Below are 12,569 nucleotides of genomic sequence, written 5' to 3'. Positions count from 1 at the left end.
CCTAGCACGTCATACAGTTATCCCTGTCACATTGCAGCATTCAACTCTGGGGCTACAAGTGGCCTTGAGCATTGTATGTGTTTGTATATGTATGTGTGTGTGCACGCATGCCTGTGTAAGTGTGTGACAGGTTCTTCCTGCTGGAGGAGTCCCAGGGAAGCAGGAACCCATCACATTCTGTTCCAGGAGGCTTTGGGGTCTCTGAACCCCAGAGGGAGATAGCTGTTTGTCCAAACCTCATCAGATCATCTGTTACCATCTTTGTTTAATCTCTGGGTCTCTATAGAGTTCCAAGGAGATCCACAGCTCCTTTCCCCAGCTGGACCACTTCACCACGCTTGCCCCAGGGCTCCTGAGTATACAAAGCTTCCAAGCCTTCCACCCATCCATCAAACAGGACCTAAAAATACCCACAAGGGAATACTTAGTCACATGTGCATGGGACCTGTAACGGGGCCACTTCGAAGACCTCCTCACAAACCAGCTGTGTAAACCCACCCCCACTGGAGTGGCTGGTAAGAACTGGGTCAGAGCACAAGAAATTGTTAGGCATTGAGCAGAATCACTCCTTTGAGGCTGCCCTGGGCTCCACCTACTGTCCAGCCAGTCTGTTCAGCGAGGAAGCATAAGCAGGGAGGCAGGTCAGCAAGAGCCAAAGTCTGTGCCCTGAGAATTTGAGAACAGCTTTAGACCTAGCAGTTTGGTTGCTCTTCCTAGCCTTTTCTAAGGGCAGGAGAGTGGGAGAAAGTGGAAGGGAAAAAATGGGTATTTTTTACATTGCAGCCAAAGTTGGGGGTCCAGGGTGTCCCCCAAAAGCCCAGGTACTAAAGGTTTGGCTCCTACTCTACAAAACCTTCAGGAGTTGAGACCTACTAAAAGGAAGTTGGGTCAGTGAAGACACACCCTTGAAGAGGGTATCGGGACCCCCTCCCTGTCTTCCTTCCCATTTACCAGCCACAATGTGATAGGCAGCTCTTTGGGCCTGGCCTCCCAATCCCAGCATGCTCTTTTCTTACCACAAGCCCAAATAGACAAGCCTGAGCAGCCATGACTGAAACCATGCACTACGGTTAACTTTTCCTCGGTGTGAGGTGATTTCTCAATCAAACACAGAGCATGCTCAGCAAAGCAGGAGGGAGGCCTGTATTCCTCAAAGGCACCACTGCCTGGAGGGTGGAGGAGAGAGGGAGGCCTGGGAAATGTCACTCGGGAAACACGGCATATTATATAAATGAATCTTACAAATAGAAAACGAAGCTGGGAAGCAGATTGGCCAAAGGAGTAAGAAAGAGGGAATGAGGAAGGCAGGGAGAGAGAGATGCAAGTTGCTTAAAGGTGAGACCACTTCTCTGCCTTCACTAAGCTCCCCACCCTTCTGGCTGCTCCTCAGGATGGAGATGGTTCTGTGTGAACAGATTTTAAGCTGGAATCCTGGAGTGGACAGCCACCAGTCCTCACCCCACATCCACCAGGGATAGACCTCAGATAGCCTAGATTGACCAGGCTCACCTGGAAATCTGAGGGGAGTAGGGACAGGACCCCAGGGAGTCTAGTCTGTCACATGTTCACTAAGAATGCAAGAGCCTGCACTAATATCCTTTCCTGGCCTGCAGGCCTGTTTCCATGGTGACAGAGACCCTCGTGCTGTGTAATGCAGGATGGAAAATGGACCACAAGTCCCTGGGAGCCCAGCAAGCTCTCCTGGCCCTCCCTACCAGCCCCCTTCCTCCGGCCCCCAGCCCCTCCCATTGGAGTCCTTTATGTTTAGCTGTTCAGCAAATGCTTCTGGGGGGGTCACCCCCCCAAGCTCCCTCCTGTCTGCAGTGGCACATGCCCCTTGCTCCTTGACTGATCTAACTGGCAGAAGAGGGAGAAAGCAATTTTTAATAATCTGCTGCCTTCATTCATTATTGTAATGGCTTCAACTTGGGGGAGAGAGGGCTGCCATGTGCTTAATATGTTTTCATGTCCACAAACACATTCCCTGCTTGGCAGGGAAAGAGGAGGTCTGGTTTAGGTTTGCATTGCAGGGTGATTTATAGAGACACTAGCATTTGGGGGACTCTACTGCCAAGACAGCCTTCTCGCACCCCGGCCTCTCCCTTTGGGCTCCCACAGTGTCTCCCCCTCCCCTACCCCCCTTCCCTAGCACCTCTTTTTTGGGCTTGGCTTGCTTCCCTCTCTCCCCCATGCCTACCTTCTCCCCAAAGCCATCAGGGCTCCCCAGGAAAATGGCTACTGATAGACACCTTTCTAGGTGTTGCTTTTGGTGGCTTCGTGCATTGAGTCGAAGGCCTCCCCAAAGGGCATTCTGAGCAGAAAGGAGGGAAAATGGGTAAACTCTGACCCATGTCTCTGTGGCCACCCACCTGGCCAGCCAAAGCAGGTGCTTCACGCACAATGTGGTACAAACCCTGACAGAACAAAAATACTCGTAAGAATATTGTGTCCCTCTTGGCTAGCAGACTACTCAAACCACTGACCCAAGAAGTAATAAGCTCCCTGGGACCTTCATGCTGGAAGAAGAAAAGGCTGAAGCGTGGTGTAGCCTGAGGAGGAACCTGGCCCTCAGAAGCAATTGCACATGGCTCTGACAACTTGGCAGGCCACCCTGCAGAAGTGACTGGAGCAGAAACAAGGACAGGCCAGTGATGGACAGGACCAAACACCCTGGCCTGGACTGCTCAGCTATGCCCACCTCTAGTGCTCTCTTTAAACTGAAACCTTATGGTATTACTCCAACTGTGGTCTTGGGGGTCATAGTACCTCTTTATCTGTTGCAGTGTGGCCATACGGCGTACATTTCTCTACTTTCATTAGTACTTGTCTCTGGAATCCAATTATGGAGGATGGGTGGCCAAGCCTAGCTTGTTAGAGCTGCCAGAGTGCAGGCTCTGACCCTAAAGATACGGTAGCACTGTAAAAGGGGAGACGTTTCCAGGGAAGCCTTGTGTTAAACAAAACATGTTGGGGACATTATGGCTGGGGAACTCTTCTGGGAGGGGTGTCCAGGTTTAATGTGATTAAGAAAGAACCATTTGGGCTCCAGTGGCCCTAAAAAGAAGGTGTTGAAATATAGAAAAATAATAACAACAACAACAAAAAAAAAACAGTGCCACAAATCACTCCTCAATGAGGTGAGTCTCCACGGCAACCTGCCCAGCCGAACACCAGGAGGCAGGAGATGCATGGTCACCATGGAAACTCATTAGTATTGGTTTGCCACACTGTGGATGAGGTATTAGGGGTGGAGCTAGAGCTGCAGGGTCCCTGGAGGTATGAGTGGGGGGATAGAGTAAAGAAAGGTGTAGGAAGAGGAGGGAATGAAAGAGCGTGGAGGAGAGGGTGGGAAAGAGAGATGGAACAAAAAGGGGGGAGGAGAGACAGGTTCAAGTCCTAGACAGTCTCTCTGAAGCAGTGTGAGGCGTGAAGGGAATGTGACAGGAGCTGGGATGAGAGAGATGAAGACGCTGCTGGCCTGGAGCCCAGAAAAAGGATTAGCTGCTGTATCTAGGTGCCACCATATTGTCCTTATTGCTGTATTCCTTCTTTCTGCCACTCACTCAACATTAAGTAATACTCCATTGCCACTCCACCGATGACAAACTTCGGAAGGGTTTGGAATAGGAACAACCCTACTTGGGACTCCCAAGTCCTCCTTTTTTGATTCTGGGTGCTCAAGCACAAGGTACAAGCTCATCCCAAAAGCCTGTCTCTGGCCCTAATTACTCTCACTCGCCAGTTGGCTGGTCCTTTTTCCTAGAGGCTTAGTAGCAACTGGGTACTTAGCGCCACCTATTGGTGGTCCCTAGAAGCAAGACAGCAGTAACCAGAATTATTCCCAGCTGCGTTTCGGATATAGCTACCCTCTTCAAGCAGGCATTGAGATCAGGGAGGACCCATCTCCAACCACACCATTGGTGTCCTGGGGATAAAATGAGTTCTACCATAGAACAGGCCACAGATCATAGCCTGTCCACAATATCAATCAGCCATGTGACCTTAGCCAGCCAATGACCGCTCTGGGCTACAATGCATGCCCATGACATAGAGTTTGTGTGAAATTCCCCATTGTGGTTCTTGATTGCTTGCACATCAAGCACTAGCCCTGTCCTGGAGTTTTTCATTAAATCTGAGGAGAGAGAACACCCTGGAAAAGCAGTTCCCATGACTCTTTGCATCTGTGTGATTTAAGGCAACGCGGTGAGAAGGGCCTCACCACAAGTCAAGAGACAGGGACTGGGCCCAGCATACACCACTCTGCAAATGAGCCCTAGTCACAGTCCACTGAGGCCAGCCTGCCTTCCTCTGTTGTCTAGAAGAGCTCAAGCCTCCTAGACATACATCAGATGAGGATAGTTAGGGACCAAAGCTTGCCCTGTGGGCTTTGGGCTCATCACCCTTGACACAGGGAGGTCTCCGCAGTAAACAGCCACTCAGAATACAGGAGTGTCTGCCCTTCCTGAGGCTGGCTATCCAGGGAGCCAGTGCTAGACACATGAGGGCTGGAGGGTGGGGTGGTAGACCTTTGTCTGGGCAACCAAAATCACAGCCCAGCTTTTCCACTTAGCATAACAACCTCATTGCTTCACCCTCCCACTTGCTAAGCAAAGAGCACAGCCAGGTCCACCTCTCAGGGTCTTCATTCCCTCATCTTCCTACACCTTTCTTTACTCTAGTCCCCCCACTCATACCTCCAGGGACCCTGCAGCTCTAGCTCCACCCCTAATACCTCATCCACAGTGTGGCAAACCAATACTAATGAGTTTCCATGGTGACCATGCATCTCCTTCCTCCTGGTGTTCGGCTGGGCAGGTTGCCGTGGAGACTCACCTCATTGAGGAGTGATTTGTGGCACAGTTTTTTGTTGTTGTTGTTATTTTTCTATATTTCAACACCTTCTTTTTAGGGCCACTGGAGCCCAAATGGTTCTTTCTTAATCACATTAAAATGGGTCAGGATCACACACTCCATCTTTTCAGGATGAAACCTGGTCCATAGCAACACACTCATCATCATGGACTCAATCTAGGAGACACTCCAGCTTCTTGCCCTGTCAAGAGCATGTATACAGCACAATCCTGGCCATTCCCTCCATCTGCAATTCTGCTGAGCACTTACTGTATGCAAAGCATCGTACTAGACAGCAGGACTAGAATGATGGAGACGGTGGGTTAGATGCTATACCCCATGGAGCCTCTAGTCTAAGAGGGATCTGGGAGATGGACAGATATCAAACTGATAGACTCACAGCAAAGCTGCCAAAGGAGCGTGTGAACAGGAAAGAGTGGACCTGAGTGATTAGAGGATTATCTTTGTCTTTCTTCCTTCCTGCTGGTAATAAGGGCGGGATGGCTGGTGTTTCACAGCCATCTTGGTATTCTGGACCAAGAGGCAAGGCTGATCAGTGAGAAGGGCCTTTATTCCTGGTGACTGCTTTGTTCATTTTTGGCTTTTATGAAGACAGAGGGGAGATACTTATCCTGTTTTAAGAACTTTGGTTTTGGTCAGGCAGTGGAGGGCTCATGCTTTTAATCCCAGCTCTTGGGAAACAGAGGCAGGTGAGAGAATCTCTGTGAGTTTGAGGCCAGCCTGGTCTACAAAGTGAGTTCCAGGATAGCTAGGACTGTTACACAGAGAAACCCTGTCTATGTAAGAAACAAAACAAAACATTGTGGGTTTTTGTTGTTGTTGTTTTTATTGTTGTTTGTTTTTTGTTGTTATTGTTGTTGCTTCTTTGTCCTCCAGAAGCTCTGAACCACAGGCCTGGAGTTAGTAAAAGTAGGCTGTCTCCTTGTTAGCCAGTAGGAACTTGAATGGGAGGAATCTTGACAGGATTTGGCTGAATTGGAAGGAATTAGCAGAAGTCAGAAGAATGGCTGAATAAATCAAGCTAGAGATGAATCTGGAGCAATGAATCTGAGCTGGAAATCTTGGAGGCTGTATTGCAGACACAGCTATAGAAGACATAACAAATTAACTCAACAGGGAAGGACAGGCCTGAGAGAAGGGGCTCAAAGCGAGGATCCCAGTCTCCACACCAGAGGCTCCTCAATTCCAGCCCTCGGCTGACCCTGACCATGATGTCATGAGAAGACCTCAGAGTCCGTGACCAAGGAATCTGACTTGAAATCTACCTCTGACGAGCTAAGGTGGCTCAGGCAAGCTCTCTGGCACCTTTGAATCTTAGTTTGCTAAAGGAACAAGGACAGTTCGTGAAACAAAGTGAAAGCCGTACCCAGCACTCCTGCTGGCACCTGTGTGACAGTTTCTAGATTTTAGTCACTTTCTCGGAACAAGGTGGTTCCCCAGAACCAGCTGAGCTCCAAAGTGCAAGAAAAACACCAGCCCCCACACTGCAGGAGGCTTTTATGCAGGCAAACGTCTTTGTGTGAGTATGCAGGTGCGTGTGTGTGTGTGTGTGTGTGTGTGTGTGTGTGTGTGTGTGTGTGTGTGTGTGTGCAAGTGTGTGTTCACACATTTGCACGGAGCAAAGCAGGATGGTAATGGTGCAGAGGACAGCCTCATCCTTTCTCACGTGCCATCTACGTTTGTGTTTATCTCTCTAGTCTGGAACTTGCCAAGGAGGCTAAGCTGGCTAGCCAGTGAGCTTCAGGGATGTCTGTTTCTGCCTCCCAGCCCAGGCTTACAAACATGCACCACCATGTGTGGCTTTGTGTGTATGTTGAAGAGAGAAGGTCCTGGGGATCAAACCCAGGTTCTCGGGCTTATAAAGCAATTGCCTGCCTACCTGCCTGCCTGGGACATTTCTCCAGCCCTAGGCAAATTTATTAACAGACATACACTGACAGGTAGTAACCAGACTGGGAAATTTTCTTTGTCCCCCCTCCCCCACTACCACTGGAATTTCAAAAGCAAATTTCATTCCAAATATCCCCGACCCAATTGGCAGCTTTCACTGGAGTGCACGTAGACAGTGGTGTGATTCAAACCACTGTACCTCCATGCCACATCCCAGTCTACTTACACACTCCTCACTGGGTCCAGCTGCCGCTCAAGGAGACCCATTGCCCTCTGTTCAGACAGGGCAACTGGGACACGGCTGCCCAAAGATGCCTGACTCACCTTGTGAAAAAAACAAGTGCTAAGTCACTGACCCCACGTGGGAAATGCTAGCTACATCACACACATCATATTCACTAAAGGAAACCTCTGGGCACTGGGCCTTTGAGCAAGGCTAGGAGGGTGTAAGAGGGGCGGGTGGGCAATTTCTGGGTGGTCTGGAATAGATTTGGCCACAACCACTGACAGAGAACACAGTCCTAGAAAGGCAGAATCTCCCCACTGGGTCACCTCACGTGACAGCAGAACTGTGGGCTAGAAATAACCGAGGCTGTGAAATGCTACAGAAAGAGGCCATGACTCATCCTCCAACAGCGTCCACCAGGCATCCCAAGCTCAGGCTCCCTGATTCAGTACACTGAGGGCAGCTTGTTGGTATCTATCTTGTTTTCCTCTCCTAAGCCTCCGTCCCACATGTGAAAAGGGAAAGGTTCCCCGTTTCTTTGATGAAATGGCAGGCTTATGACTCTTCCTGATATGCAAGACTCAGACCAGGGTGAAGCCGCAGATTAGAATAAAAACAGCGGGCGCTTGCCACCAGGAATCTCCTCGGAAGGAGGCCATGCTCCTGCCCAGACTTCCCACCAGGTGGCGCTATGAGACAACATTCAAAATACAGGTCTACAGGCCAGGCCTGTGGCTCTCCCAGGTGGATAACGAAGGGACCAAAGGGACCGATCATGGGTTCAGACCTACCGGCCTAAGGCCGGGTAATATTTCATGACTTCCCTTCATCTCAACCTAGACGGTCATCAGAACAAGACGGTAGAAGCGGGCACAGACAGTGACTGTGCCAAACCGGGTAACAACCACCTACTAAGCTCTGCCATTGGCAAGAACGGACCAGGCCCGTTCACAACTGAAACTGACCTTTGTGAGAATCTAGCCCAGCCCTTCCGGCCACATTAGTTAGTGGTGGAGGGAGGTCCACGGGGAGCAACAGGCGGTCCTCGGGTGAGGCCCCCTACTGGTGAAGGTGAGATTGCAGTCTCTCAGCTGGTAACAACGGAAGGATCAAATCGCCCAGACTATGGTTCCCTTCAGGTTTTGCTGGCACACGGGAGATGTTTCCGTTTGGAAAGATTAGAGGCCAGGACTAAGTTTAAACTCTTCACTGAGTTACACGCCTTGAAGCAGGCATTTCCACTATGACCTACACCCAGCTCAGGGTTAGGGCTCCTTTTGGAGTCTATGGGGGATAGTACCCTCAGGTACAAATGACTGTGGAGACCAAAAGAGGGTCGCAACTCACCAAGATCCTATGGAATTAAGTTCTTTACTGTAAAATGTACCTGGAACAGACGGCCAAGATGAGAAATGTGTTTAACTTACTGTGGGACAAAAAAACTAAAAATTCAAATAGCTGTGTTTGTTTATATTGGTGTAGATTCTAAGAAACTGGGAAAGGTTTCCCCCTTTCTTTGATGAAATGGCAGGTGTATGCTTGTAAACCTAGATCCTTGAAAGGTTGAGGTAGGTGGCTCACAAGTTCAAGGCCTGCCTGGGCAACAGATAACAAATTCAAAACCAACATGGGCAACTTATGAAGAGTAAATGAAAAGTTACCAGTGGACTTTGGGTGTAGCTTGGCAGTAGAGTACAAGGCCCTGGGTTCAATTACCAGAAACACCAAAAACACAGATAGATAGATAGATAGATAGATAGATAGATAGATAGATAGATAGATAAATTGACAGACAGACAAATAAGAGAGCCCTATACGACATCACATGCCTAGAATCCCTGCTACTTGGGAAGCTGAAGCAAAAGCATCACACACTCCAGGCCAACCTGGGCTCTACATAGGCACTGGACCACACAACCCACCCTTCAAGGTGTGGGTTGCCTGTGCCTGGGTCAGAGTCAGGTTGTCATATCACCTTCAGACGTAAGGCTGAGAAGCAAAGCAGAACAGCGTCTACCAGCCCAGGGCCCAAGGACACAGAGCCAAGACACCTGCAGCCCAATAGCCCTGAGTCCTCACTGTAGCCAATCTATGGCTACCATCAGCTCCTCTGGCATCCCACCCGAAAGTGAGGGTTACCTACTGCCTCTAGACCCTCATTTGGACCTGAAACCCTACTCACTTGTCTTCAACGAGGCACTGAATTCTCTTCCCAGGATGTGGACTCTAGGCAAGGAACTGAATTCTAGAAAGGGAGGGCTACATTCCCACAAAGGCCCTTTCCAACTGTAAGGCTCCAATGTGTTACATGAGGACTCTAATCTACACCCCAAAAGGCATTTCACGTATGGAACAAGTCCTACCACAGACTTGAAAGTGGACCTAGCAGGGCGGTAGTGGCACACATTAATTCCAGCACTCAGGAGGCAGAGGCAGGCAGATCTCTGTGAGTTCAAGGCCAGCCTGGTCTATAGAGCAAGGCTCCAAAGGCTCCAAAGATACACTGAGAGAAACCCTATCTTGAAAAAAAGCAAAAAGAAAAAAGAAAGGGAACTCAAGTCCCAGAGGAACAAGGTGGCTTAGGGGACCCTGGATGCTGTGGCTGGGGAGTTGAGCGAGCACACCTGCCAAGCCAGGAGATACCATTGTGAACAGCTGAGATCCCAGGCAGCTGGCAGCTACACTCCTCTACCAAGAATGCCTCTCAGTCCCCTCCCCTCATGCTCCTCAGTCCCCTCCCCTCATGCCCAGAGATGAAGACTCGGAAAACCTTTGGTAACAGAGCTCTGCCCTGACACAGGCTCCCAGCCCCAGGAGGAGTAGACATAGGGACCAAAAGGAGGTTGTTCTGGGCAGGAAAGCAGGCCCAAGACAAGAGAATGGAACCATCTCTGCCCTGTCCTCTGCAACACCTGGGCACATATAGTCACTCCAGGGACCTGAGAAGGTGAGCTTCCCTCAGGAGGCAGAGGCAAGCAGATCTCTGAGTTCAAGACTAGCCTGCTCTACAGAACAAGTGCCAGGACATCCAGGGATACACAGAGAAACCCTGTTTCAACCCTCTCCCCCACCAAAAGAGTTCAAAAGCCAAACCCAAGGCCTCTCCTGTCGGGGAAAAAATGCCTACCTCAACCTCCTAAGGATAGCTTACTATGGGCTTTTGGAAGACACTGGTGGTTGGGGGAAACTGATTAGCCCTTGAGGAGAACCTGAGCAAGAGAGACCCCAGGCATATATCCCATTCTTCAACTCCTAGTGCCTCCCCAGTCATTCTGGCCAAAGGACCACTCCCCAAAAGCTGACTTGGAGTTCAGTGTGTCGGAGTACCTAGAGCTTCCCCCAGCTCTAGGCAAGGGGTCCACCTCCCACCTTCCCATTGTACTGAGAAAACCTTGGCAATCACCAAGGTCAAAGGCCCCTGCCACCTCCTCCCCCAACCAACTGTTCCTACTACCCTCTTCAGTTTTCCAGACCATGCAGCTGTGAATCATTCACTGGCTTCTTAAAAGAGACTCAAATTTATTTATTGAAAATATCACAATAGCTGGGCAGGGTATCACAGGCCTTTAGTCCCAGCACTTGGGAGACAGAGGCAGGAAGATCTTTTGTGAGTTCAAGGCCAACCTGGTCTACATAGTGATTCCAGGCCAGTCAAGGCTACATAGTTAAGACCCTGTCTCAAAACCACACACACACCCCAAAAAAGAAAGAAAAATGGCACAATAACCAGAATGTCAACACCCTTCCTCATAAATAAGAGTAGCTAATAAAAAGACAGCATTAGAACAAAGAATGCTATAAAAATCTGGACAATTCCTAGCTGCTCTGAACTCCAATTCTGCTCCTGGGGGGTTGGGTGGGGGAGACGTGTTCTGGGTGAATACAACATATTAAGCCTGTCTTACCCTGGGCTTGTGCTTCTTAGTGGGGGCCCTATGTTCCTAAAAGCCTTCCAAGAAAACCAGAGTACTCTGTATTTTTCAGTGATGCTGGTCCCTCTGCCTCCTGTTTAACACAGTGGGGAAATCCACTCTCATGGTCCCATCTCTGATCACATCTTCTAAGCTCCCATGCTCCCTCCCCTGTCCCTGATCTCACACCAAAGCCCAGCCAATCCTAATGAACACTCCCACCCTCCTGAGTCCCCCAGAGGTCACCGCTGGCTCAGGTGGGACACCAGGTAGACCAGGCCCACTAGCAGAAGGCCACGAACCCCAAGCATCATGAGCAGGAAAAGCAGGAGAATGGAGGTCACCGGCTCCATCACGTGGTTCCCAAGATGCCACTGGGGGAAGCCCATGTTCACCAGCTGCCGGTTTAGGTCATTGAAGGGAGACTGGGCGGCACCCAGCCTGGCACCTGCCTGCTGCTGGCGAGGTCCAGGGCCCCCTGGAGGTCCACCATGACCTCTGTTGAGAAAACCCTGGAAGATGAAGACAGACAAATGAGTCCAGAGGAAGCTTTCTTGGAATTGAAGCACCAGCCAGGAGACTGTGGGCTGGGGCCCCCGTTCCCCCATGACCATCCTACACCACAGCTTCCTTCCCAGGAACAACCAAGACACAAGATATCATGGCCTGTGTTCCCCTCACCATGCCTGGGACAAGGGGGTCAGGACTAAAAGGAGAGGAATAAGGAATAAGGAATAAAGATGCCCAGTGGGCATCTTTAGGTTGGCATCCTCTCTTCAAAATATTCTGGAGCCAATCACTCGTCTCCTCTATAATCCAGCTTTTCTCTATCCAAAACTTCTTGGGAATCACTGGCTTCCACTTCCCACCCAAAGAGTGAGCCTATAGGTTTGAGGCCTGGGAAGGCTTCCTCCCCAGGAGACAGGAGCCAGACATAAGTTGTTTCTTACTCTGCTAGACCCTCTGTGGAGAGAATACCACACTAGAGAACAATAGTTCCCAACCTGTGGGTCCTGCCCCTTTTGGGATCAAAGACACTTTCTCAGGGGTCTCCTAAGACCATCAAAACAAAACAAAACAAAAAAACCACAAGATATTGACATTACAATTCAGAACAGTAGTGAAATGACAGCTATAAAGTAGCAACAAAAATCTATGGTTGGGGGTGGTCACCACACCATGAGGGTTGCAGCATTAGGAAGGCTGACAAACACTGCTATAGAAGGTGAGAAGCCAGCTTTTGAGACACTTCTGGGAGTTGGAGCCTACCTGCCGAGGACTGTTACTTCTCTGTTGGGTGGTGGTCCTCACTCGGGGGTCATCATCTTGAACAATCTCCCCATTGGCCAAGATCCTCACCATCCTCCTGGGAGCTGTGAATTCCTGCTGGGCTGTACCTGTAAAGAGTGCAGAGTCAGACGGGTGTTACCTCATAGGTCGCCCTCAGCAATAGCCCTTACTGAGCTGTCTAGGGGACTCTTTCCCCGGACCTCAGATAACTGAGAGGGGATGTTTTTCAGTGGTCATATGGTGACCCACCCTTAGCAAGTGCCTGTCTGGTTAATGAAAAGAGGTGAAATAACGCGAGGGGAAGAGAAGGGAGGGAGGGAGGCAGAAAAGGAGGGAGGAGAGTCCCAGGGACCTGGCACTGGTGCACGCCTGTAATCAAT

The 12,569-nt window shown here is 50.0% G+C and overlaps 1 protein-coding gene across 1 annotated transcript; it reads right to left on the bottom strand.

The window, feature by feature from the left end:
* Nucleotides 1-11,141: 11,141 nt before the first annotated feature.
* Nucleotides 11,142-12,261, bottom strand: Fam241b (family with sequence similarity 241 member B). The gene is made up of 2 exons (XM_035451095.1): nucleotides 12,169-12,261; nucleotides 11,142-11,411 (listed from the first exon to the last, which is right to left on the bottom strand). Exons 1-2 carry the CDS (start codon nucleotides 12,259-12,261, stop codon nucleotides 11,142-11,144), a joined length of 363 nt encoding a protein of 120 aa, XP_035306986.1.
* Between the last annotated feature and the right edge of the window lie 308 nt (nucleotides 12,262-12,569).

Source organism: Cricetulus griseus, assembly GCF_003668045.3.
Source record: "Cricetulus griseus strain 17A/GY chromosome 1 unlocalized genomic scaffold, alternate assembly CriGri-PICRH-1.0 chr1_0, whole genome shotgun sequence".
NCBI lineage: Eukaryota > Metazoa > Chordata > Mammalia > Rodentia > Cricetidae > Cricetulus > Cricetulus griseus.
The sequence above is the reverse complement of the archived record's forward strand: the minus strand, read 5'-3'. Positions and strand labels throughout refer to the sequence as shown.